A 27403-nucleotide genomic window follows, 5' to 3' on the forward strand; every position below is an offset into this window, starting at 1 on the left:
TTGGTTGTCTGGGAAAATGAATTGCACCTTCCCCTCACTTGCGGAGGATCAACTTTTCCCACCCCCTCGGGTGGGCACTCATCACCCGGGGTCGCAGCCAGAACCTGGGAGCCCAGTGGCCCCAGTTCGAGGGAAGTGGAGCTGGGCGGGCAGTGGACGCCCCCAGACCCTGGGAAAAGTGCTTCACGATGTCCAGCGTCCCGAAGGTCCCCGCGGCGGGGCGAGCGGCCCCGGCAGCGCGGCCCCCGCCTCCAGCTGCCCCGCACGCGCAGCCCGCGCCGGGCCCCCAAGGGTTAAGCGCGGGCCCCGGGGCGCCGCGGCTGATCCAGCCACCGGGTCCGGGGCGCAGTGAGCCGGCTGCCACCTGCCTCGCGGGGCAGCGGCGCGATGCGGCTCTGGAATGAGGAAGCGCGGCGGCGAGGGGAGGGCCCGGGCGCGCTGCGCGCGGGGGTGGCGGCGGCGCGCGGAGCGGGCCCGGCGCGGGCGAGCGGGCTGCAGCCGGCGGCGGCGCCAGCAGGTACGGCCCGCGCCCGCCGCCGCCCCGGCGGCCCTAGGGGCCGCGAGCCAGCCTCGCGCCCTGGCAAAGTTTGCGCGCGCGGTCCCGGAGTTGCGGTCGGACGGCTCCGCGGGAACCGGCTACCCCGCGGCGGGGCGGGGGCGGCGCGCTCCGCTCTGCGCCCAGCTCTGTGCCCTGCTCCGCGCCGGGATCCCTGTCCCGCTCCGCGCCGGTCTTTGCGCCCTGCTCCGAATCCCCCTCCGAGCCTGGCTGAGCGCCTCGCTCCGAGTACCGCGCTACCCGCGCCGCGCCGCGCCGCGCCGTGCCGCGCTCGGGTCCTGCTCCGTGTTCCGGAGCGCGAGCCGGGCGAGGGCAGGGCCGTGAGCGCGGGGCGAGGCGGGGCGGCTGCGGGCCGGTCGAGCCGGCTGCGGGCCGGTTGAGCCGCGGCCCTCGGAGGTGTGCACCTCCCCAAAGTTTGCGGAGCGCGGGCGGCGGGCGCGCGCTCGGGCCGCCGCCAATCTGGGCGGCCGCAGGTGGCGAGGCGCTGGCCCGCGGGGCGCGGCGCGGAGGGGCCCAGGTGCGCGGCCCGTGGGCGGCGCTGTGCGCTCGAGGCAAGGCGGCCGGCCGCGAGCGCGACAGCCGGGTCGGAGCCGGCGGGGGGTGGGGAGGGTGGCGGAGAAATGGGGAACAATGCGAGTGAGCAACTTCAGGAAGTCATTGTGAAAGAAAGCTGGGAAGAGCTCGGCGGCCAAGTTAGCAGGGCATTCTAACAAGTGCATGCGCGGCCCGCGCCCGGGGCGGCGACTGCGGCGACAGTCCCTGGGTCCCCTCGGAGCGCAGCCGAGCCCGGGCGGGACATTGGAGGTGGCGAGGCGGCCGGCCCGGCCGAGCCCGGCAGGGCAGAGGGAGCCCCGGCCCCGAGGTTGCTCTTCGCGCCCGAGGATCAGTCTTGGCCCCCAAAGTGCGACGCACAAATCCACGTGAGTGTTTTCAAATTGAATTTCAATAGGAAAACTCCGAGTATCTGGTGGGTTAAAATGAGAGAAAGAGAGAGAGAGAGAGAGAATGAGAAGACAAGGCAGTGAGATTTGTAACCCCGGGTTTCGCTCAGGTCCGCCTCTTTCTGGGGACAGTGAGAGCGCGACTTTTGTCAGAGCCTCCGCCAACTTGTGCTGTGACCGCAGGCGCAGGGCCAGCGGCGGTGGGACGCTTGTGAGCCGCCCTGCTGTCACCATGAGGAGGACGTTCTAGCTCCAGTTATATTTAAACCGATATATACCTCTAGATCACGGAAGTCAGGTTTTATAAAGTCATTCGTAAAGAGCTTTCTTTTCTTATTTCCGAGGTGAGAGCATTTTGCTTATACTGTAAAATAATTAGATCGTGTCTGAACTTGCTTCCTGCAAAATGAAGAATTATCCCGGTTTGAAAAGTTAGTAGGACTTCTGCTGACGCAATTTTGGCTATCGGGTTTCGAAACTCCCTGGTAATAAGGCATCAGGTTACTTGCGACTGGATTTGCAATGTATTTTTTTTTTTTTTAATCCTCAAGGATCCTCCGGTGATTCCTAAGGAATCGGGGGTGGGGTGGGGGGGGGGGGAGATAAGATTGTTTTTTCTTCTAATTTGGAGGCAGAAAGTATGGCATGTAGAGATCTGAGCAGCACAGCTTTCAAATGCAGCGGGCCCAGAGCAAATTCAAGGCAAGCTTGCCTACTGCTCATTTCCCACCCTGCCATGCTTCTCAGCTCCCAGGTACCTTGTTTTAAACTTGGAGACACAAACTGCTGTTGAAGGAATACCTACTTGCTAGCCAAATCAACGTCTGTTAATGGAGAAAAATGTATGGAGGTTGAAAATATTTAATCTGGACAATATTTAAACTTTCATAGAAATTGAAATGGTTGCAAGAATTGGTTCACTTTGTTCTGAGTTGAGAGGAGAAAGAAAACTGCAGGAAATGGTGGGAGCCTCGTGAATTTGTTTCTTTGTTTGAAGATGTTTGATGAGCCTCATTGGACCCATCTGTTACGTGAAATTTTAAAAGTACCAATTTAAGTATTTTTTTTTATTAAATGTTAGAATTGTTTCAGTGGCAAATCAGGTTATTTGGTATGTGGCAAAAAATTTAAACAGTGCCAGATATCTGTGACAGGAGGATTACCTGCTTCCAACGTGTTTAAATAACGTGTATGCCCAGGTATAAATACTGATGTCACATTTTAAACCCCTATATACTTCTGGTTTGATAGAATGTATCCGATTTCAAAACTTTCCAGGAACATAGGTGTTTATACCTTTTTTTTTACGTGGCAAAAAAATGTGCTTCCCGGTCTCTGAGTCCACCAGAGCTGAGGACTGAATAGATTATTGAGTTAAATGGTCATGCTTTCTTCTCCTTTTGTTTCATGGTGATAGTTGAAGGCAGGAGCTCTGGAAACTCCAGCATGCTTGCTTGTTTGTGTAATTTGCGGGTGTTTTAATTGAAGAGCTGCATCTTGAAACATTACACATCTCCTGAACTTGGAAGCATGGTAGCAAGTGTAGCCCATCAGTTCGGTCTCACAGGCTGAGCTCGTGGGTCTGTAATTAAAACGGTGCTCGTGCTACATTCTTGCGCGTCTGTAAAATAAAGTGTGCTTGTGTATTCTTTTGAGAACTTGGTCCGTGGTCTCCTGAGAGAGGATATACTGTCGCTGTCCTGGGCACCATTTCCTTTGTTGAAAAATTAAGATCCTAGTGAATTTCCTGGCCAAGAGGTCTGAAGCCCCACGGTGCTGGCGGCCACTGATCCTTCGTCACTTGGCTAGAGACTTAAGCGTTTGAGGATGGATGATGGTTCTTTTGGCGGGATTTTTTTCTCTTGATTTGAATTGGTGTGTTTCATATTTGGGTCATATGGCAGCATATTGTCAACATAAATGTCAAACTTTGCAAATTTGAAGCAACACCATGTATGTGCGTACTGTCTACTGCGTGCCATGACGAAACTCTCCCGCCCCCACCCCTGCAAGTGTTCTGTGTATACTTCAAGATTATGTGTGCATCAATAGATATAGAAAATGGAGAAATTCTGTGAGCGTGTGCACACACAGCAGGCACAGGGCACAGAGAGAGAGAGGCGTGGGGGCAGGGTGAGAAAGAGTCTTCCCATCGCACAGACCTGACCTGAGTAATGAAGCCCCTCCTTTTAGGTTCTGTGTGTTTGGTTGGTTTGTACCTTTCACTAAAGCAGGATGGATTTTCCTATTTATACTGTTGAGTGTAGACGTAAATGATGTGAGTACGTTGGGTGTCTGCCTAATGCTGTTAGCCCAGACTCAGTCAAGGATGGCACCATTTCGTAGCATTCCTGTGGTGTTTTCTCTCCTCCTCCAATCTTTGTAATTATGAAATAATTTCACTATGAAATAAGTATTGGTTTTCGTTGCCTAATTCTGTTGGAGATTCATTCAGGCGATCCAGCTCACAGAGAGCAGACCAAGTCCTTTTTAGGTTTTCTGGCAACGCTTGTGATTCGTCAGCCTGACAGGCCTTTTCAGGGACTGGGACTCCTGCTTCTCTCGCCCTGACCACGAAGGTTTCTCCCTCCCCGGGGTCTGTATGTTCATCTTTTTGGAGCCCTCAGGCAGGGCTGTGTGCAGTCGTTCCATGTCATGGGTGAGAGCAAGAGATGTAAAAGCGACAAGTGACCCATCCTCTCAGGCTTACAAAAGGAGAACCATGGATCTTGTTTACACCTTGAGACGGATCATGGTTTTGCTCCCAGCAGACACAGGTGCGTGTGTGATCTAGGTGTTAGGGAGGTTGTGTTCCGAGTATCAGTGTGAAACACCCACACACACGTTTAAAGCTCTGATGGGGAGGGAAATAGGAATGGGGCTGGTGCGACCCCCAGACCAGACTTAGTGGCAGCAACATGACTGGTTTCCCCGTGGTGCCCTCTGGGCCCTCACACCGGTTTCTTCTTGGAGACCCAAGGTGTTGCTGTGTTTTTTGCAGTTTAAGCAACGGCTTCACACCCAGAGTCTCCCTTTGCGGCTCCTGGCATGCACGCTCCCATCCCTCCACCTTCTGCACCGTTCCTGTAATGGCTTCTGTTTGACGCCGTTTTTAAACGTGTGATGCTCTCCTGACAAATATCTCTTGGACGACGTGACAAGACGTGCAGCCTGAAACAGGCTTCCTGAGCACAGTTCCTGCGTGGGGAGGGGGCAGGGCCCTTCCCGCTTCCGTGCGTGTGTGTGTTGGGGGGGGCTGGGGGTCACTCCAGAGAAGGGCCCGCGGGGCGCCAGCTGAGGCCCCCCTGCAGGCCGCAGCCTCCTCGCTTCCGTTGGCTTTGTGTCCTTCTCCGAGTTGACTGTGATCAACAGGTGGGACCCACAGGTGCCTTCTGTGACCCGCCCGGCCATGAACTGTTAAAAGTGGTGAAAGCCCAACGTCACAGGCGTGGGGCCCGCCGCCTTCCCCGCCGCCGGCCTGGCCTTGTTTCCCTTCTCCCATGGCCACGTCGGCCTTTGGGGAACTCGCGATTCCTGTTGACTAAAAGAGCGCCAGCCTCCACCACAAGCCTGTCAAATCAGACGTCCGAATAATCTCTGAACCCATTTTGGTCAGTACAGGAAGCACGGGCTCCCTTCCTGCCCATGTTTTCCTGAAAGAAAACTATCTTCCCTCCTTTTTTGCATATTTGGCAAATGGTTCCACCTTTCTCCCCGCCCCAGTGGAGTGTGAAGACGGTGGCAGAGGAGACGGCCTACCGGCCTGCCGCCCAGGGCAGCAGGGTCCCTCCCAGGTGGCTGAGTGGAGGGGACTCCACGCGCAGCACGGGGTCCAAAGACCCCCGTCTTCCAAAGGCGGGATTGGTGTGGGAAGGCAGCACCCCCTCGGTCTCTGGGAGGCACGGGTTGACTGGTGAGTGCCACGCGCTTTCTCTGCCGCGCTTGCATAGACAGGGGACAGCCTGAGTGGCGTCCTTTCCTGGTGGCCTGGCCCGGCCCCTGCCTGGCACCCCTCCCCGGCACCCCTCCCCGGCACCCCTCTGCCGCCTGTCTGGGGTGATGGAGAGCATCATTATGCACCATTTGCACATGCTACTTTCCGGTTGTCCCGTGCTCCACCTCCTGATGGCTGGTGGCGCGGGGCCACCAGTTAACAAATTGCCTAAAATGGGGCCTAATTAGTGGAAAAGTGCCTTCTTCATATTTTCTCACTCAAGTGTGCAATGATTCATTTTTCTCCAGCAATCAGCTCACTGCTGAAGGAAATCTGACTCTCTTCCTGCCATTTTCGCGCCAAAAGTTAGCAGTCCTGGACACTGGGCAGAGCTTCCCAGCTGAGGGGTCGTGGGGGGGGGGGCAGTGGGATGGGAAGGAGGCACCCAGTATCCTTCCTCCATCCTCCTTCCCTGCCCTTCCTTCTCCCTCCCTCTCTCTCCCTCTTCCTCCTTTCTTTGGGGGGGGGGTGGTACAGTAGTCTATGGAAACAACTGAGAAAAAACAGCATAAAGTATTTTTAAGTGCTCTTCTGCACCCTGACACAGAGTTTCAGGCTCCATTTTGGAGATCACACTGATAGCAGCCCTCTAAAGCGTTTCCTTTTCTGAAGCTAAGAGTTCCACCAGGAATATTGATTTGTCCGTTTGGGGTGAATTTTTCTTGTGGAATCTGAGTTTCCCTGCTCAGCCTGGAGCACAAGAAATCGCACATAAGACACCTCCTTGGCCCCCAGGGGGAAAATGTTTACTTTAGAATCTTTAGGAGAAACAAAAATGAGGAATTGATCTTTTATGAGCTTGCTTCTGAGACACTCTGAAACGTCCTCCCATGCTTTTAATGCAGACAGAGAGAGAGTGCCAGCGACCCCCTGGTGCGAGCCCCACTTCCCAGCCTGAAAAAGTGACCTTTTCCTCCTCCTTTGTGGCGAGTTTTGTGGAGGGTGGAAAATTAAAATGATCTTCAAAGAGATCCACAGTGAAAACATATTGATACATTGTGTATCCCACCTCATTAAACCAAAATCACACTGCTAATTATCTGAGGTTGTTAGAGATAAGGCCATTAATTACCATTTAAAAATGGTTTGGAAATTTCTAGTGCTTTTCTGCACGTGTTTTCCTGCTTCTGCCTGGAGCTGTATGTGTTTCCCTGAATTTAAAGAATTTCCAGCTCCGTCTAGAGCAGACCAGGCTCTTGTGAAAGAAATGAAACTTGCCGCACAGCCACAGCAAAGTAGTTAAAGCGAAGCACTGAAAATAAATAATTTAGGCTCATTTAAGGGCTGCAGGAAAATTGGATGGTACTGTCTAAAATGAGTTTTCCTCTCTTTTGCTGTCTGACGGACAAGAGCATTTTTCTGCCAGGTTACACATGAAGACACGCCGATTTTTTTTGGCCCTGCAAATGAGGAAGTTGTAAGCTTCTGTGAAGTTGTACTGATGACTCCCCCGGCCCCCCTCCTCCCTGCTGGGTCTGCATGAGGACCTTGTAGGCTAAAGGTTGTAGATTAGAGAATGGGCTTCAAGCAATGCTGGGGGGGGGGGGTTGTCCATACCCACTAGGATCTCGCATCCATATGGACCTTGTTGTTTGTTCTGTGGTGTTGGCCATTTTTGTCTTCAGGAGCTCTCCAGGTTGGGGTTATAGCACAAAATACAGTGGAAAGCGAGAACTATTCTTGCTAATTTCCTCCAGCTTAAAGAGCCAGCAGAGACTACCAAGTGGAATCCTTTTCTATGATTGTTTGGTGTGTTGCCAGAGGAATCATTCTTACCAGGTCACTTACTGAACGCATTTCTTCTCCCTCGTACTCTTCTTGAAACAGCTTGATTTGACTTCAGTGGGACCATTTGAGGTTGGGTGAACAAGGTGAATTCCAGAGTTCTAAAGCTACTAAGAGCTCGGGCCGGGATTCTTTGTGTTCTGTGAACATAGTTTAAAACTGTGAAATAGGATTTTTAATAATTTTCATGAGGTTATCTTATTTCAAGTGATTTTAGTTGAGGATCTGGGGGTATTGCCAAAAGAACTGGGAGCTCAGAATGCACGTCTTGCAGGGAGAATTTCCCGTTGGCCCGGAAACCATGTGGCCTTCGTGTGGGGGGAGCCTGTCATCAGGGTGTCTGCAGCCCCCTTTCTGGAGCCAAGACGAAACCTCCCCTCTTACACGTGTCCCCCTCCCCCCACCCCACACAGCCTTTTCCACTGCAAGGAATAAGAGGTAGATATCTGGGTAATGATGAATCCTGGGACATGTTTGCTCTGGAACACATTTTCTGTGTGTGTGTATCTATGTCTGTAGATCTTGTCTCACTACCAACCAGAAAACAGAGACTTATCTAAAATGGAAAAAAGGTTATAGTACCTAGGAGAGTGTTCTTGGCGTGTGAATCAGCCATAACTTTTCAGGTATTGGAAATAAACATATTGGTATGGATTTGTGAACAACTGGACATCCCTGTCAAGACTTAGATAATTTTACTTCTTGTGGTCTAAATAAATTAAATCTTTTGCCAAGGAAACTCACGCAAGCCCTACATTAAAAACAAAATAAAAAAACAAAGAAACAAACAAACAAAGAAAAAACAGCCCAATGGCCTTATAGAAGGCCCAGTATTACAAGAGGATTTTTTTGGAATGTTATGGATATACAATACAAGTGGATTTGCACGTTCAATTTTAATTTTGAGCTTTCACATGGACGCATGAAAGGATCTGCCAATATGTTAAATTAAGTCACTGCTAAGAAAGCAAGATAAGATACTGTATTCTTTGTGAGGTCAGCACATTGCCTTGCTGAGTAAAACATTTAGCGAATATTGTAACTTTGTATTTATCCATTTTTTTTAAAAAAAGTAAAAACAAAACTTTGAAAAAAAAATAGGAACACGAAGTTGTGCCTGGGCTCCTCTGTCTCCTCGAGTTATAATAATAAATGACAAAACATAAGCACTTTTGGGAATATCCATGTCAATCATTATTTGGGGGGCAGTTTTTATATATATTTTTTCAAGATGTAAGTCTCATTTTTGTTGCACGGTTGCTGGCCATGCATGAAGGTCTTCTAAAACCGGGAAGAGAGTAGAAGGAAATGATTCTAAACTTAGATTTTTTTGACTGAAGTGATGAAGTGAAGTGTAAAAAGCGATTTATATTTGAGGAAGCTACTTAGGAAGTGGCCCATGATGACAGTCAAAATCAGGAAAAGTCCTATAAAAGCATATGTAAATTTTTGAGTATGTATGTCTCTGCTATGGTTGCTGCATATACAGTATTTACTGGTAGTCTGAGAGCCTGTGGTCTAGGGGCAGAGCGGTCTTTCCTGAGAAGTCTCTTCCCTGCACTGAAGTGCGTAGTGCCAGGACCTTCCCGGGCCCCTGGAAACCCTGCTCTGGACCTGTGCTGGTGGTAAATGTCTCTAACTCTGCTTTCTCTGTTTAAAAAAAAAAAATGTCGAATACAATATCTCCCATCTTTTTTTATACCCCACTTCGAGACAGGTGGCTCCCTGATGCCATTTAGCAATATTCTTGTGTTCTTTCCCTTCTCTATTCAATGTCTCTCTGCTGAGACTGTTTTCAAGCAGCACAGTTTTTAAGCTGCATTTTGAAAGTCTTCCTCAGTTCCCCGGGCCCTTCCTCTTTTGCATATCAGTTCCTGCCCCTAGGGGAAAAAAAAATGTGAGGACAGCATTGCACATCTGAGCTAATTTGCCCTCAAAAAAGCAGGTTCACAGTAGAACAAACCACTGGAGGCGTTTTCTGTAGCTCAGTTAAATATGGGGGAGGGGGAGCAGTCTGAAAGCCAAATTGGATTCCCTGCTGTCCTGTTGAAATCTTGTTTTTCATTGTTATTTGCGCCAGCAATACTCTGTGGAATAATCATGAAAATGTGTAGATTGGCAGCTAATTTTTGAAAAATGAAAAGAATCAGAAATGAAATAAGAGAGCCCAGAAGTTTCTATGTTCTCCGGACCTGTTTTGTCAAGTTGTTAGGAAAATCTATAAGGTCCCCCTCACCAGACACAAAGACCTGGCAGATTGCCTTAGCTTTCTCTTGGAACATTTCTTTTTTTAAGATAAAGTGTAATTCACAGCGATATGATAGATTTGCAAAAATAAAATCTACCAATCTGAAAATGAAAAAGCTCTCTCTGGGCAGGAATAATGGGTTTCATTAAAGAGGTCTGTGACCTAAGGTATTTTAAATAGATTATAGGCTTGGCCCGTGTTTTCCCCACGTGCCTGCCCCCTTCAAAACAAGCATCATTGAGTGTATAAGGAAATAACCCTGAAATGGAACACGAGTGCACCCTCACTCATCGGGGAGGGAAAAAATCAAAAGCATACATCTTATCAAATAAGGAGACTTTAACTTTATTGGAGAAGTCTTGTGATGAAAGTTGCCTTACCTGTAGAGTATTACAAAGGGCACACTCCTTTTCTGTTAGGATACAGGTAACATCCACTCCTTGTCCGTCGTCCATTTAAAATTTGGCACCACGGTGCTGGGCTGTGAGGTTCACACAGGCGGGAGTGGTAGAGTGAAGGACGCATCTTCCTCGAGCGGTTGTGGGTTCAATCTCACTCCGTTGTTGTCTAGACGTGCACCCTTGGGCGGCCTGCTGTATGGTTAGCCTCCGTCTTTCTCATCCATCGAATGGAAATAATATACAGATTATGTACAATGATCATAATCATATGGCTTAATCGTGAAGATTAAAGATACACATTTAGCAAATGAGTCTTGAATATTAGATGCTGTACCAGGTTCTCACATAAAACAGTGAGCAAAGTGGACGACGTAGACGGTCTTGTGGTTCTTTGCAGTTTGCCTGTTAAATGCCATAGTCATTGCTTAAATAAAGCCGGCTAAGACCAGTAGCCATTCCTTCACCATCTTTTTCTGGCACACTTAAAGCACTTAAGAAATGAGATAGCCCTGGGCAGAACATGACCCATGTGTCTCAGGGGAGAGGAAAGGCATTGTTTTTAGGTATTTATGTATTTGTTTGGATTGAAGCCTAATCGATATGTAACATTATAGTAGTGTCAGGTATACAGCACGATGATTCAGGATTTCGTATGTTGCAAAGAGATCCCCACGATGAGTCTCGGTAACAGCTGTCACCACACAGAGTCACAAAAACATGTGTGTGATGAGTGCTTTAAAGATTTACTCTGTTAGCAACTTTCAAACAGACAGGACAGCATTATTACTAGCATCCTGCTGTACAAACATGGAATTTTCTTTCTTTCTTCCTTCCTTTCTTTCTTTCTTTCTTTTTTTCTTTTTTAGTTCGTGTGCATTGTTTAAACCGCAGAGAACTGAGGATCCGTAAAGCTTGTGGAGGGGCTGGGTGCTCCCAGCGAGTGGCTCATTCTGAGTGGCTGCCGGCGGTCCTCACAGCCGGTTTGGCCCACTGTGCACTTGGCGGTGCTGGGATGACCATAACGGCGGGCTTCTCCAAAAGGAATCAAGTTGTGGTTCTTGACGGGAGTCTGGCTTTTCATTTTGACTTTGTTAATTCAGACTCACCTTTTCAGAAGTATGGGAGAGTTTTACTATTTCCTAGCTAGCAAGTGCTGTGAAGAGAGGTGTTCTTCTTAGGGCAGAGAGGGGGCTCGTGCATAGGGGCCAAGGACTGCAGCCAGCCCTGTGCACCTGCCAGTGACACTTGGGGCTCCCTTTGGCTCTCAGGGCTATTCTTGGGGCCACCTGCTTTCTCTCAGGTACAAGTGAGGACACTCCTGGAGACTTGCCCAGCCCTTGTCAGGAGCCACGACTGCCTGGGGCAGTGGGTGCTTCTTCCCAGGAGATAGCCAGGTCCCAGTCCCTCATGGGTGTGGAAGAAGGAAAGAAGGACAGGGTTGGGGGGTGTTTCCAGAGTCTCCCTGTCCCCGAGGGAAGCTCCTCCATGGGGGCAGCACTGGCAGTAAGACCCATTTCCCTGGTGGGGCCGCTGGAGAAGCACAGGTGCTCAGGGCCAGCTTTGCTCCTGTCTCTCACTTCTTTTGCTCGATCCTCTGTGTCCCCCCCCCCCCCCCACTTTCTGGAGTCACTGATATGCCAACCTCATTGAGCTGACCCCAGGTAAGTCCTGTTGGAGCAGAAGAACCAGACAGACACAGAGACGGAGACACAGAGAGGGAGGGACGAGAGATGGAGGAGACAGAAGGAAAGACAGGAAGAGATGTTCAACTCCATGCCCGCTCCAGAGTGGGAGATGAGGGTGGGCAGTGGCTGTGACAGCAGGATGTGCTCCCCAGAGGGACGGCCAGCGACAGCCACTGTCACGTTGTCCTTCCCTTATCTCTGCATCTGTTTCCCCGTGTGCGAGATTCAGAACAACTTGCTCCGGAGAAACAATAAGAGCTTTCAGGGCTGAAGGAACTGCGCAGGTGACAGGTGTTTGGTGATGTTGTGTTTTCTGCCGTGTGGATCGGTGGAGCTCTGGCCTTCAGTTGTTTGGGTTTCCTGTGCAGGGGAGAAAACCGCAGTTCACTCCCATGAAATACTCCTTGCCTCTGGCATCTCCCTTTACAAGCCTGTGGTCTTGGTTTTGTTTAGGGGCCGGTTCCCGAAAACAGGTTATGAATCCACTTGTGTGATGAACTCATCTTTCTGATCATAAACTCCTTGAGTGTGGAGACAATATCCAGCCCACATGCCGTTTTCTACTTGCACTGGACACAGCTTCCACGTGGGAGAGGAGGGCTCAGGAAGCACTGCCTGAAAATAAGCACAGAGCCTGGGTCATGCACATGGTAGCCGGGATCGGGTGGCGTCCTGCTGCCCCTTCCCAAAGCCCCCACAGCTGCCCCTGTGTAACTTCGAGTCTTGGAGGGTATGGAATTTCCTCTCCCTCAGTCAGTTTCCCATTGTCAAATTATTCATTTGGTCTTTGCCTAAAAGCTATCACTTTTTACAAAAAAGTCACGACTGTTCCATCCCGAGAGATGCAAATTTGGAGGTGGGGAAGTTTGAGGGAGCTTGTCATGTCCCGTGCCCTCTGCTTGATGGCCGGCAGGACCAGCCACAGCATTCACAGGGCCCAGCGCAGCCTGGAAATGTGGGCCCTGCCCCTAAGTTATCAAGAAGTTCAGAGCAGTGGTGACAACCAACCATTAGCCCAAGCAAGGGGACCCTCTCATCATGGCCACACATCCATGCGCAGTAGGGTTGGTTGGGATTGTGTTTGAAAATCTCAGTGGTGCTGATTACCCAGTGGAGTTCCACGTGGTAGGGATGGCCAGGTGGGTGTGGACCTTTAGTGAAAGTGGGAAAGGTGTGTTGACACCAGTTCACAGTCCTCTGCTTGGTGCGGCCCCAGCACACCCACTGTCCCGAGTGCATAGGCGGCTGCTGAGGGGGGCTGCTTCCAGTGAGGGACACACAGGACACATAAGCCAGGTGGCCGCCTAGAGCAAGGGCTTTCCCGCCTAGCAGAGCCTGGTCTGGGCCTTGGGCCATCGGTGTTCTGCTTTGTGGCACTTGTCACATCTCCCGCCTGAATTGACGGATGCGTGAGGGGCAACCTGGTGGGAATGGATTGTGCTCCTGACCTCAAACTCAGAGGGTCCCCACCATGCCTCGAGGGAGGACACCTTCTCCCTTAGAGCCAAGATGGGGAGCCATCTGTGGGGCCTTAGCAGACAGTCTGTCCTCTACTTGGAAATAGCTTGGACCTACACTAGGGTACCAGATAAATCAGTCCTGCAGCTGAGAAGTGTGTAGCCACTGAAATGAGGACGTTGACATAGATTTGCAAAAGATAAAGACACGGCGTGGATCAAATGAAAAAACATTTTACAAGAGGCCATTTGGAATACGTTTAGTGTCTTGTTTGTGTAAAAAGCTCTATGTGTGTGGAAGTTATGGGCATTTTCTTGCCCTTGTAAAAAAAAAATGTGTAAAATAAGTATCACTTGCATGATGAGAAGAGTCCAAATCAACATTCTACAAATTCTGTGTTAGCCCAGGATTTGTCACAACGAGATTCGAGTTCTGCCGTGCGTCTCGCCACTCAACACAGGGACGTTTCAAGACAGGTCTGTGATACCACAATAAAACACTATACCCGCCTTCAGTGAGCAGTAAACCTCACATTCGTGCCGCCCAAAGATAAAAAGATTTTTCTCATTGGAGTCCATCCTGTCTCTTTATAATTCTTTGGACAGTTTCAGAAGAGTCATAGATTTTTTTTGCCTTTTTTACATAGAGGTCTATGAGACATTGGGCACAAGGCCAGGTTCAAGCTGGCTCCCGGGGCTGGTTTGTTCAGCTTCAAATGGCTTGTGGACCCTCAGTCTCGGGGCAGACACGCATGCAGGGCCATGGGCCTTTTTCCCTTCTGTGGTCAGCGGCCGTACCCCTGTGCCACACAGCAGCCTGGAAAATTCAGGTCACACTTCAGACCCGTTCAGTGGCTTTCGGAAATGGATGAAAACCCCTCCCCATCCAGAAAAGTGATAGTCATTCGTGTCGTCTTTGTGACTAGTACGGATACTACAGAAATTGAAGATGTGGATTCCCCAGGCACCATAAAGGCTATCATATATACGCATGTGCTTGTCCCTGCCTGCATCGTTCGGTCCCCTGACCCCCACCCGTGGCCGGGTCTGCTGCAAACTGGCCTCACAGCTCAGATCCACACACCTGAACCAAAGAGACAGAGGCACCCCTCCCCCACCACAAAACAGAGGTGACCTGAGTGAGATTCAACAGATGGACTCAGTTTGTTGCTTAGAGAAGGGTCTGTCCTGCAGGTTGTCCAGTAGAGCATAAACGAGAAGATTTTCTTGAGGTCACCTGCTGCTGGCCACAGATTTCCCTGTCCATAGGGTTCCCAAAGGCCATCCTCTAGGGCACCCATGGACTCCGAGGCCAGGCCAGGACCCCTGTGCCCCACTGGCACCAGCCTCTGCACGGTGCATGTGGCGGCTGGTCCCACAGGACAGGACATTTGCTGTTACCACCAAGGATGGCTCTTCCCAGTTGGTTTTCTGTTTTTAAACCAATCTGAGGAGCCAAGCCGTGTGTCAGCAAACAGGAAAGTTGGGGTGCTCTCCCGGCCTCGCTTTGCTGCCTTCGTGAGCTTCCCTTCTCCCTGTGTGAGCGTGCGGGCGACATCTGAGGCAGGGTCCCTGAAAGAGTGGGGGACAAAGACGGAAGCACCCGCGTTGCCCATCTGCCAGGCTGGAGGTGTATTCATTATTGATGGAGGGAGTGCGAGAGCTGCTCACATATGCAGCCCTGCCTGGGTAAATGAGACATTCTTCAGCAAATTGCTTCGTTTTTTGATTGCTGATTGTACGCGTGTCACCAAGCTGACTCAAGGTTCATCGATGCATGCTCAGTAAATTAGAAAGAACATAACTATGGATCAGCCAAGAGAATGAATTCTGTGCCTACAATGACCCAGGGCCATTTAATTTTCTGCTTAATTTTGTTGCAGTCAGTTTGCATTTTGGGTTATTATGCAGTAGGAAATTAACAATAAATAACAAATTTGGTCCTCCTGGGCTTGTAATGATATTTTTATAAATCTTTGTAATGCTCTTTTTAAAAGGATCAAGGTCTGTGCCAGTCTGATACTCCAGCAAGTATGTGAGGAGGAAAATGCATTATTCTTGGTAGATAACCTTGTTGTTAAATGCATAGAACGTCTCTCTCTCTCTCTCTCATATCTTATTAGTAATTTGCTTTAAACTAAAATCCCTTCCTCTCTTTCTCAGATAACCTGAGGACAATGGACGCTGATGAGGGTCAAGACATGTCCCGAGTTTCAGGTGAGACCTTTGTGGGGTACCTGTATGGGGGGGCCTGTGAGGACCCCTCCTTGGGTGCTGGGAGCCAAGGTGCTCACTGTGTTCCCAAGGGAGGAAGACAGGCTGTCCAGCAAAAGGGGGGGCCAGGATGGAATTCGTGTCAGTGTTTTATGGCAACTCTTAGAGCTCATCCCAAGTTGAGAACCTGAACAGAAAAGTCTCTAAGCATAAAATAAGTTTTGCTCCAAGGGAAATCTGAGAGCACCCTGGAAAAGGTCCAATATATGTTGATACTCTTGCAGGGGAGGAAATGACTGATGGATCTGCTCTGGACCCCAAACAGGTGCCAGTGGTGGTGTTTAAGAGGGAGACAGAGGGAGGAAGAGAGAGGGAGGGAGAGCGGGAGAAAGAAATTGAAAAGCATAGTTTTGAGGCACAAGTCAGAATATCTGGTAAGCTTGGAAACAGCATTGTTCCCCTCCCATATACATTTTTTTCAAGCCGTATTGGACGCAGCTCTTGTCATCATGGAGACCCAGGCAGTAGAGCAGTGAGTGATGTGACATGAGCCCTAAGGGTGGGTCATAGACTGTCCCACTAGGCAGTGCTGAGTGGGGTGACCCACCAGCCTGTCCAGCAAAGCCTGCATGGCTTCTGTGTTCCTAGGCGTAGGAAGCCCCACTTCTGTCTGGCCCCGTACCCAGAGCTGTCTGCTGCAGGGGCAGCCTTGTGGGCTGTGGGTTTTCATTATTTTACCTTTTAGAGCCTCCTAGGCTCATGGCCAATCCCGGGTGGGCATCTGTGGGAGAATGGCCTGGCCTTGTCATCTGGGCCTGGCTGACCTGCCCCCATCTGTTCCCAAGTTCTAAGTCAGACCTCATGACAGACCAGGGCCACACATGTGGCTGTTGCCCTGCTTGGTGGCTGCTTGCTCAGTGGCGAGCGTGCGAGAAGAGGAGATTCAAATTCTCGCCACAGTCCCAGACGTCTCCCACCTCCACTGGGCCAGCTAGTCTGGTCATTCGGCAAGTGTGGACTTGAACTCTCTGGGCCACAAAGAAGGAGTTGACCCTAGAACTGCACCCACAAGTGCACAGAGTGTTCAAGCAGGTGCTCACCAAAGCATTGACACGAATGTCCAAAAACCGGGGCATTTGTACACACTTGGACATCCTGCTCTCCGAACGAGGGTGGTGTGAACACGTCCACGACATACGCCAAAGTGCAGGCGTGTCTGGGACAGTACACAACGTGTGATCTGCTCTGTAAAATAAACACGCATCTCTCACACACACACACACACACACACACACTTCCTACACGCATGCATGCTGAAGAAGGTTCTGGAGAGAGATTTACTAAGCTGGACTTCCCCTCAGGAGCTTGGTGACAGGACGGAGGGACGGGCTGTGGAAGAGGGGGGCCTTTTACTTTACACCTAGTATCATACTATCCTTAAGTTCTATTCACATTAGTTTCCCTTGAACACATTCTTTGATTTCTTTCTTTCTTTCTTTCTTTCTTTCTTTCTTTCTTTCTTTCTTTCTTTCTTTCTTTCTTTTTCTTTTTTTGCTTTGGGTATAGGTTTTGCTTTTGGTTTGGGGGTTTCTTTTTTTTTAATTAATTAATTGATTGATTTTTAAAAATCACTTTGTGTTAATCACCACACGGTAGTCTTTGATGTAGTGTTCCATGATTCATTGTTTGCGTATAACACCCAGGGCTCCACGCAGTACCTGCCCTCCTTAATACCTGAAGGTACAACAACAACAAAATACTATTTCAGTGAAAAAAAAAAAGATTGTCTCTTTGAAGCCTCTCACTGGCCTGGTGGGGCGGGGGGGGGGTGTCTGGTGGCTTTGGGGGACAGGCCTGCAGGGGGGAGGAGGGAGGAAGAGGTATGTGCCCCTCCCTGGGTTGGTGGGTCCCACCCTGGGTTTCAGGCCTTGGTCAGAGGGGATTAGCATGTCAAAAACACAGGATGTTAACAATTTCTAAAGGCCCAGAAACCCTTTCATTGTTCCCACTGTCTCTTGGGGAGCTTCTGAGGTGACCCTTGGGAGAAGTATCTGTCCATCTGTCCTCTTGTGTCCCAGTGTCCCAGAGCCAGAGCTGAAAGCCCCCACCCCAGGCCAGCATCTTCAGAGTGTTTCCTATGAGGGAGTCTGTATTCCCACCTCCTATCTTGTTAACCCCCCTAACAAAAGCCTCCTTTTCTCCTCATAGTTTTCTTGCCTTTAACATTATGCTAAACACTTAATTTTCCTAGAAACTGGCTTTTGAAAGTGGGGGTTGGGGGGAGGAAGAATGAAGGGAGGCCCGTGGCCCAAGACTGCCTGAAAAAGGAAACCCTTCTGTGGTCGAGAAGATTCAAGACTTGGTCTGAAATTTACTTTGTGTGCACTTAGCAAAAGAAATGCTACTTCCAAAACACTAATAACGCTCTTGGTCCATGTAACTTGAAGCGTTCTAAACAGCCAGCACAGCATCTAAAGGGTCCTGCCATTTTTCCTAAAGATTTGAAGGATTCTTCTACTTCCTGCTACTTCTCCAACTGAAATGTAATCACATCACTTTGTCATTTCCATTTCTGAAATTGAGGGTAGTGACAGTTATAGAATAAAGATGTACAGGGGCGCCTGGGGGGCTCAGTGGGTTAAGCATCTGCCTTGGGCTCAGGTCATGATCCCAGGGTGCTGAGATCGAATTCTGCTTCTCCCTCTCCCTCTGCCTCCCCCCCTCCGCTCCTGCGCGTGCTCTCTCTCTCAAATAAATAAATAAATAAATAAAATCTTAAAAAAAAAAAACCAATAAGGACATGCATTTGGTCAAACAGGAGTTGACATTCTTGATCTGTGGAGGAATATGTTACTCAATCCCCCTCTTTCCCCAGAAAATTCTTCACTGTCATGTTCTGCCCACAGGAAAGAAAACAATAAACTTTCTAAGTTGAACCAGGAAGTTGCCACTTTCCTGGGTTCAAAAATGCTCCGGCATCAACAGTTCCATCAGTATCTGTGAAATATTCACTTGAAAAAGAAAGAAATACTTAATACCTGACTTTTTTTTTTTTTTTTCAAATCACCTCATTCTTTCTTTCTGGGTTTTTTCCTTTAGGGCATATCTCATTCATTCTTTGGGTAAAGTTGTGTGTGTGTGTGTGTGTGTGTGTGTATTTGTGTGTGTATGTGTCTGTCTTCTTTGTCAGTCTTTCCAAAATATTTTTATGCCTGTGCATTATTTTTTGTTTTGGTTTCTAAGGGAAGAGACAGCCTATGGGGGATTGTGAGGCCGGTATCTGTCTCCCATTGTTGTCCCCACCTATGGGGTCTGAGACAGGTTTCCCGCCTCCTGGACGGACTGCTGTAGTGTCATCTGCACAAGGAGGGATACGAGGCAGTTGGTATTTAAGGATCGCCTGGCTCCTGTGACCCAAAAGCAGTATTGGATGTGTTCTCAATGGTATTTGTAATGTGTGTTGGAACATAGAAACAAGAAGTACGCTCTGTAGAGAAACATAGTCAGTTAGGTAAATGAGGCTCATCTCTACTGAAATAGGAATGGCAATGTTCACCCTAGGAAATCATAATGATTGAATGCTTGCATTTACCAAACGCTGACCTAAGTGTTGTCTCTTTTCAACTTTACAAGCACCCAGTGAAGAACATTCAGGGACCATTTTCAATTTGCAGGGAGCTGAGGTGCGGGAAATTTCAGGAACGGACCTGAAGTCTCACAGGGAGCCAGACATGGCGCTGGGGTGCAAGCTTTTCCACTCTTCTAGAGTTGAGAGTCTGTACTCTGACTTTTTCTTTACCCTGAGGAATTATGTTCCCCTGGGTAATAGCATATAAAAAACACTCATGCACTTGGGAGATGGGGAATCACAGAACTTTGTTGGATGAGTTATAATCTACTTGAGAAATTAACCTGCTTGCTTTTGATAAGCTCATTATACAATTTTCTCATCTAATTTGCCCCAAACACTTCTCACAGGTAATGCTTTATTTGAAGCAAAGGCAAGTAGTAAGATTAAAGATAAATTGCTAAGAAGTTTCTTTCATTTTTCTAAGTGAAATTACATTGCGCTTACTGAATTATTCCATGAGAAGTACTTGATCTCTTGCTGTCTACAGCTTCACGTGTTGTCTGTCTTTGTACATGAACTTGGGGGAAATGCAGGCACTTGGTGCTATGCAGATCTCATGCTTTTGTGGTTTGCTGCCGTTTAGAAATTGGCCCCATAAGTTTCTTCAGCATGTAAGCATTCACACACATTATTATTTTATCTTCACAGAAGCCCTGTGAGTTAGACCAAAATCACCGTTTTTAGCCTCATTTCTCTGTTGAGGAAACCATCCTCCATGTTTCTGTCTGAAGCATATCCCAGGTCAACCGTGTGTTAATGTTAGGAATGTGTTGACTTGATCTAATAATCTTACTTTTGTATCTTTTATGATCTTTCCATGGTTTTGCATTTTCAAAGGTTCACAGGGCGAATTTGTTTAAAATCAACACACAATCTTCGCTTGACAAGAAGGTTTTCACAAAGTGGTACATATTCATAGTAGAAATCTCTCCACACTGAGAGAATCCAGGGGACACAGGGCACAAGGGCTCATGGGAGTGAGTCATGTCTCAGAGCCACCTAAACTTTGGGGGCTTTTAGGCAAATCAAGCCACCTCTTAAAATTTCTCACCAAGTGAAGGTGAGCCGAGGCTGTGTGACAGCAGAGCCCTTGGAGGGAAGGTGACTCTATCTCACTCTGCTCTCCCCCAGATCTGACCTTACTGGACACCACTGTATACGTCAGGGACGACTGTTTACTCTCCCTTCTTCCCGTGTGTTTCTCCCACATAGGGAGCTCTCATTGATCAGTCTGACCCATGCATCTTGGAATCATCATCTCTACAGCTTTCTTCGTTCCTCTTTCTTCGTCATGCAGGAAGCAGTGGGAGGACTGAGGCGCAAACTGATGGGTGCTGGAGAGCTGGTGTCCAACCAGACCCACAGAACCCTTAGCAGGCACATCTGTGACATCAGCATCCTCAACAACGTGTGGTTGGTCTTATTCCCTAACACACAGGGCAGTTAAATCACCAAAAGAATAATCAAGAGTTACTTGGGCATGATTTAGCTCAGTCGAGCAGAGACCATGTTCCTTCATTGGATAAATCCTGGTTCTTTACCCAAGAGCATCATGGAGTATTCCAAAGGGAAGTGTCACAGGGAAGATAAAATATGCTCATAAAGCTTAGTCCCTCAGCCTCCCACGCCCACCTCATAATCGTGACAGCTGGTTGATCACAAAGACACATGTGCACATCACTGCGCTCTATGCACCTTTAGTCTTTGGGTCACTTGGCTCATCCAGGGGTCTCCGCTGTGTGTCCTGGAGGAGCGGGGTTCCTCAGGAGGTCCTTGAGAAAGGTGGGTGGCCTGGGTCTCCAGTCTCCCCCCCCCCCCCCGCCTTGCAACATCCCCACTTGACACAAAAGCCTGGTTTTATGTATTGAAGTTCTGTGTAAGGTTGGTCTCCCCACTCCCCAAAAAAAGAAGATTCCTCTGACCACCTCCCTGAAGTCCACTAAGTTTGAAAACCATTGCCGTGGGCAGTGGTAAGGACAACCCAGTTATCAGCTGGCCCATATACCTCTTACATTCTCCCGTTTAACTTTTCCACATTTGTGGAATCAGTGTATGAGAACATGGAGGATTTTAGCCACTGTTACCCATTACTATTTAGAGCCCCGGAAATAACACTGACCTAATGCACATGGATGAGGCTTTCCTGTCACACGAGCCCTTTCATTCAGTTCCTCTCTGGGTTTTTGTTTTTTCTTGGAAAATTCTTCTAATCCCGCCCCACCTTTAACAAGACGTCTTGCATTGGCTGTCCAAATATACCCAATAACGCTCTTTCTGAAAACCCACCAGTTGTGGTGATCGCAGCTAAGCTGGGGTATGCACTGGGATGTCTCCTTCCTGGAGAATGCACCACTTTCCCCAAAACATCTCCTTGGTGCTACCTGCACGGTGCCCGCTCAGCTATGCCGCGAGGTCGAGTCCTCTGCCGGGGATGCTTGCGCTCATCTTGCCAATCCCCTGATGTGTTGGTGTTGCTCTTCCAGATGGTTATTCAAACAGGCAAGCACACTTCTATCTTCCTGGCCGTGTTTTCTAGGTCCTTCAACACCGTCCTTGCAAAAGTCTGGGCTCGTCTGTGTGGGGATGTCCTCCGCCCGGGAAGCCAGGTTGACAGCCTAGCCAGCAAGTGCGTGACCCTGCCTTCCACTTCTCTGTTAACCTCCTTTAGGGCCGGCATCTCCACCGGTCTCCTAGAGTGGCTCTGATGGGTTATTTTGCATCCGCTTCGGGACTTACCATCTGTTTCTTGCATGTGGTTTGTGTCTCCTAACCTAATTTTAAGTGATGTCTAGGTTGGGAGATACAGGTGTTTTCAGTTTCAAAGGAAAAAAGCGTGTTTTCGGCCAGTCATGGCTTTCCAGTGCTGGATTTCTGGGAGCCGGGGGGGGGGGGGCGGGAAGGGTGGGTTCCCCATGGCTGGAGCCTCTGGTTACACGTAATTCTGATGCAGTCACAATAGATACAGCCATCCTGGAAAACCCTGTTTCATTTGTTAAATCTCCCCTTGTGAAGGATAAGACACTTTGTAGTTGTGTGGATTCTATTTTTGTGTTCCAAAGATAAGAATTCCACGGGAGGGGGGGGCGCCTCGGTGGCGCAGTCCTTAAGCGTCTGCCTTTGGCTCAGGGCGTGATCCCGGCATTCTGGGATCAAGTCCCACATCAGGCTCCTCGGCTAGGAGTCTGCTTCTTCCTCTCCCACTCCCCCTGCTTGTGTTCCCTCTCGCTGGCTGTCTCTATGTCAAATAAATAGATAAAATCTTTAAAAAAAAAAAAAAAAAGAATTCCACAGAGGGAATCATGGCCCCAGGAAGCCTCGGGTTCCCTGTTCCTGCTCTTTGCAAGCTTGCTTTCTCGGCCAGGTTGGATCAACTACGCTGCTGGCAGAATATTCCTTGGTTCTTTAAAAGGCAGTGAGCAGACCCAGAATGTATAGCTCTGAGCAAGACGACCAGGCAGGTGACCTTAAAAACAAATTAATCTGAAGGTGGAACAAAGCCCATTTGCAGGAGAGTAAATTGGAGCCACCTTGCAGGAAAGAATGTGGGATAATGCGTGGCGAGCCTTATAAACGTAGGTGCCTGGGACTCCTGGGTGGCTCAGTTGGTTAAGGTCTGCCTTTGGCTCAGCTCATGATCCCAGGGTTCTGGGATCAAGTCCCATCTCAGGCTCTTTGTTCAGCAGGGAGCCTGCTTCTCCCTCTACCTGCCGCTCCCCCTGCTTGTGCTTGCTCTCTCTCTGACAAATAAATAAATAAAATCTTTTTTAAAAATGTAGATGCCTTTTGACCCACTCATGACACTTCAGGAACACGTACTAAGAACACGTACAAAGGCTCGGTACTAGGGTGTTTGCCACGGTGTTGTTTAATAGGGAAAGAGATTGGAAATACTGTAAAATCAAAAATAGAGAAAGGATTTAAATGAATCCTGGTGTAGCCATGGAAGGGGGGGGGTATTACAGAGATGTCATAACGTTGTGGGGGTTTGGTCACTGGTGTGGAAAAGTGACCATGAGAATGTCTGACGACCACCATTCATTTTGATAAAATAAATCACCGCGTATTATCCAGAACACATAAATATACACGTATGTGTGCAGCCTCCCTGGTGGCCAGGCTGTACTGATCATCATCCTTGGTGGCCACCACAGCCACAGAAACTCAAGTTGCTCCTTGTCTCCTCAGGGAAGGAAAGCCCTCCTGTGAGCGACACTCCAGATGACGGGGACGAGCCCATGCCGGTCCCCGAAGACCTTTCCACCACGTCTGGCGGACAGCAGAGCTCCAAGACTGAGAGAGGAGTGGGTGAGTCGGCCATCCGGGTGTCCCGTTGGCGGGCTGTCGCACGCTCTGCTCCCATAACACCTGGTCCCTTCATATCCTTCCAAAGTCAGTGGTTGGGCGGTGGGATCATTGTACCTGCTGTTTCCCCTCAACTGCCATGTTAAGAAGATACTGGGTAAAGATCTGCAGGATGGGGTTCTGGTGTGCGCAGGAGGGTAGACACAAGTCACCGAGGCTGTGACACCCCCACATGGGGGCCACATGGCAGAGGGGAAGAGCTCCCCACTGTGGGTGCATGTCCCTAGCCCGTCTCCTGTCCTCTGGGTGCTGCAGGAACATCTGATTTTATGGATTATAGGTAGTGAAAATTATACATTTTATGTGTTATGGTAATAGGGCCAGTTAGTTTTAGAACTTAGTTTTAGAAGAAGCCAGGTCTGTCCATTTTATGTTGTCCCACTCAGCTGTGCTTCTTAAATGCCAAATATAACTCCAAATACGAAATTCAAGAGATAGAAATGGTTAAATGTCAAAAATGCCTTTTCTCGCACACCTTTTCCATAAAAAGGTAGGTATGTAAGTTTCTGCAGTCCCTCCCAGAGTTAATGTACACGGCACAGGTCATGTTTGCAAAACCTGGTCTACGCTCTTTATTATGGAGTCCCCAAGAAGTTCGGCGAAATAACCAAGGTCACATAAGAGTCAATGTGAGACTCGATTTCTAACTCAAAGACTAGTTTTCACACCTTTATACCATGTTCTCATGAGTTAATGAGTCAGCAATTCCTTAGAATACCTATTTTCTCTTTCTTTTTTTAAAGTAAAAAAAAAAACCCTGATATTGAGAGCCACCTGTGTGCACAAAAGAATATCATGAAGGGAGCATAGGTAGACATGAGGTGGGATAGATCCCATGTGGGGCAGCTGCGTGAGCCCCCACAACCAAGGAGAGTGACGTGGGTGAGTTCTCAGGGTTCTAAAAACCATCACAGCTATCTCTCTATAGGACATCCTGATGTACTAACTAAGAAATGCATTTTGTGTGTTTTCCTGGGTCTTAGAAACCAGTGAGACTTTGGGTATAAGGGTTCTTAAAAAAATAGCTATGCAGTGAATTGTACCAATAGACAAGGATAGTGGCTAAAGCCATTGGATGTAGATGAACCAAGAAAAAAAGTATATTTATGACTTATTTTCCCCTATTAGAGCATGGCTACTGGATGTAGGAGAGTGGGTGGGAAGAGAAGCATTTCTGGATTTTCCGCTCTGCCCTACACACATCATTTCAGGGGTTCCCAGAGTTGGGACACAGGAGAGCATACTTCCTTGTCATCAATGCATTTATTTTTAAGATTGTCGTGTGTTTGTCGCAAGTGATACTGCTATATCGTATACCGTGATACTATAACATTTCCTTTCAAGACACGTTTACATAAAGCAAAAAGTCAGATTTCAGTAAAAATATTAAGCCAGTGAGGGTGCACATATATGATAAAGGTTTGCAAAGGTGGCACATGAATGGCTAATGTTGGGGCGACCCTGCTTTGTCTCCTTCGTCAGTCCTTGAACACCCAGTGAGGTGGGTACTGTTCCCTGCATTGGACTGCAGCAGGCATGGGCTCATGACCCACCTGGGACACAGTGGCGGGGTGGGGGGCTGCTCAGAAGAAATCACATGAGTATGTAGCCACTAAGCAGTCAAGTGACCGGGAAGCCCAGACATCAGCATTAGGATTTTGGGGTCATTGTGGGGGAAACCAGGGAGCGCTCCCTGAAATCCCCGGAGCTGCCCTGCAGCCCGTGAGCCCTGGTCGTGATGAGTATCCTTTAGAGAACTGAAAGTCGCCTGATTCCTGGAGAGCAGAGGACAGCATGCAGTGCACTTGGTAGAGGTCAATACGTACTCCCTACAGATGCCTTCACAGTATTCTAGATACACCCCCTTGTCAGCTGCCAGGGGCTGGAAGTTTCTGCTGGGACAAGGTCACCAGGTCCCTGGCGGGCGCTCCTAACTGCTTCCCAGGCTGGGTCTTCTGGCTGAGGCTTGAGCTCTAGGTGCCAGTGCGCCCAGGGCAGATGTGGCATGGAGCCGGGGGCTGGTCCGTGACTCCCTGCGGCCTCCTGCCCAGTGCTCCCTCGCTGGGGGCAACAGGATTTGAATTCCACTTCTCCTTGTAGGGTGAAGTTTGTGACAAATGAATTCCAGACTTGTAAATTTTAAAACACCTGAAAAACCTCTTCACTGAGTTTGTAAAGAGCTGTTGCCGTGGCCTTAGGGACAGGAGGGGAAAGGCATTTGAGGTGGGTGGTGAGACATCATTTCAGAGAGCCAGTGTTCTCTTGGAGAGGCCAGGGGCCACAGGGGTGATGGATCTCTGCCAGGAAGCCCAGAAATGCAAAAGCAGGGAAGACAGTCAAGCACGCAAGAGGCGAGGGGTTTGAGGAGCAGGTAGTGAGAGAGAGAATCCCAGAAGACCACGTCCAAAGAGCCATCAAGGACCTCCCTTGTGTTTCCTGGGAACTAAGTTTTAGAAGCCATCCTTTGGGATTTTCGAAGGAAACCAGCTAGCTTTAGTGTGCTGTGGTTGGTTGTTGATTGAAGTGACCTGTCATAGGGAGCATTAAACAAATTAGTTATGCACGTAGCAGTGGAAGATGGTGGGAAAAGGCAGGGGAGTCATCGCACAGGAGGACGGGAGGCACATTTGAAGCTAGGAGTCCTCAGCTCCGCAGGAAGAAGCCAGAAGAGCAGAGAAGCATCAGAGGACAGACAACAGGAAACCATAAGCAGCCCCTCCCTGCACAGAAGTAGTCAGGAAGGCAGGCAAGTGCCTTTTTTGAGCACAGGTCCCAGAAAAGGGGTAGAGAGGGCGGGTGGTGCAGGGGGAGGCAGCAGCACAGAGAAGATGTATCTTGGACTCAGAAGGGCCACGTCTGAGCCCCTCTCCCTGCCGGGTGCCCCTGGCCAGATTTTACCACTGAGCCTGTTTCCTCATTTTCGCAACAGCAGTGAAACTCATCTCACGGAAGGGCTTCCAGGGTCACGTGAAAACAGAGAAACACACTTTGCTGAAGACAGAGCAGCAAAGACATGCAGTGAAAAGGACAGTAAAGGGGAGAAAAAGGAAGCAATCTGTGCAAAACAGGTCTTTTAAAGATATACGAAATAAGGGGCGAGGGCGTCTGTTGGGGCATCGCTGGAGGGAAGGGACGGAGAGAACAGGTAGTGTTTGGAGCACATTTATTAATGTGGAAGAGCAGTTTATTAATATTAATAATAAAGAAATTGATCCCAGGGATAGGCAAGCCGCAAGACCGGAATTAGAATGGAGAGGTTGCGGGTGCCTGAGGGGCTCAACTGGTTAAGCGTGTGCCTTCGACTCAGGTCCTGGTATCAAGCCCCGTGTCAGGCTCCTTGCTCAGCAGAGAGCCTACTTTTCCCTCTTCCTCTGCCTGCCACTCTGCCTACTTGTGCTCTCCTACCTCTCTGTCAAATAAATAAAATCTTAAAAAAAACAGATTAGAGAACTCGGGGGTGCTGGCCATTGCCAGACCCAAGAGGAAGAGCAAAGGGCCACATGCCAGACAGTGGGAAATTTCCAGCAATAACAGACCCCTGGTGTGTCTGCTTTAGGGGGAGACAAGGGATGCTTTGAAAAAGCCCTGAGCCCTTACGACCAGGTGTCGACACATCGAATCTCAACCCTAGTCCCCAACACACTGGTGGGGAGTGGTAGAAATGAGCCCCCTGTGATGGGCAGTGGTGTTTATAGGACAGTCGGCCATTCCCAGGGTGGCCTTCACCCCATGTTGAGGGGACTCCGGAGGACCATGTGGAAATGAGGTCTCCTGAATTAAAAGAGAGAGAGAGATGGGGAACAGATAACAGAGCAACCTTGGGGGCCTCCATTTGATTCTGCGCCCAAGTAAGAGGAAACAGATTGGACGTACAGCTTGAAGCACTGAAGTTAGACTCAGAGGAGAACTTCCGGGCGAGGAGGGATTCAGTCTATTAATGGGATGGGAGCTTGTGCTTCTGAAGTGGTAGCTTTACAAATGAGAGAACTCTCACCTCTCTGAAGTGGTTGTGTATGAAACTGCTGAACGCAGACCGCGTACTTAGTGACCTCTTCAGGCAACCCCGCACTGACGTGCTCCACCAGCAGCCAGGCGAGGGAGATGGAGAATGGCTTGGGGATTCTTCCAT

The 27403-nt window shown here is 49.2% G+C and overlaps 1 protein-coding gene across 12 annotated transcripts in view; it reads left to right on the top strand.

Moving 5' to 3' along the window:
- Positions 1–476: 476 nt before the first annotated feature.
- IKZF1 (IKAROS family zinc finger 1) overlaps positions 477–27403 on the top strand; it is a 95835-nt gene continuing 68908 nt past the window's right edge. For 3 of the 12 annotated variants that reach the window (XM_045788510.2, XM_045788511.2, XM_045788512.2), the window contains exons 1-3: positions 1155–1476; positions 15231–15284; positions 23098–23217. In XM_045788510.2, coding sequence (XP_045644466.1) covers positions 15245–15284; positions 23098–23217 — 160 coding nt within the window. In that variant the 5' untranslated portion in view covers positions 1155–1476; positions 15231–15244. Of the gene's footprint in view, positions 518–1154; positions 1477–1689; positions 1842–5242; positions 5411–15230; positions 15285–23097; positions 23218–27403 lie in introns of those variants that run through there. The other 9 variants (XM_045788506.2, XM_045788509.2, XM_045788508.2 and 6 more) reach the window with 6 other exon arrangements.

This window comes from Ursus americanus, chromosome 3 (assembly GCF_024610735.1).
Source record: "Ursus americanus isolate L20-20 chromosome 3, mUrsAme1.1.p, whole genome shotgun sequence".
In the NCBI taxonomy this organism is placed as follows: Eukaryota; Metazoa; Chordata; class Mammalia; order Carnivora; family Ursidae; genus Ursus; species Ursus americanus.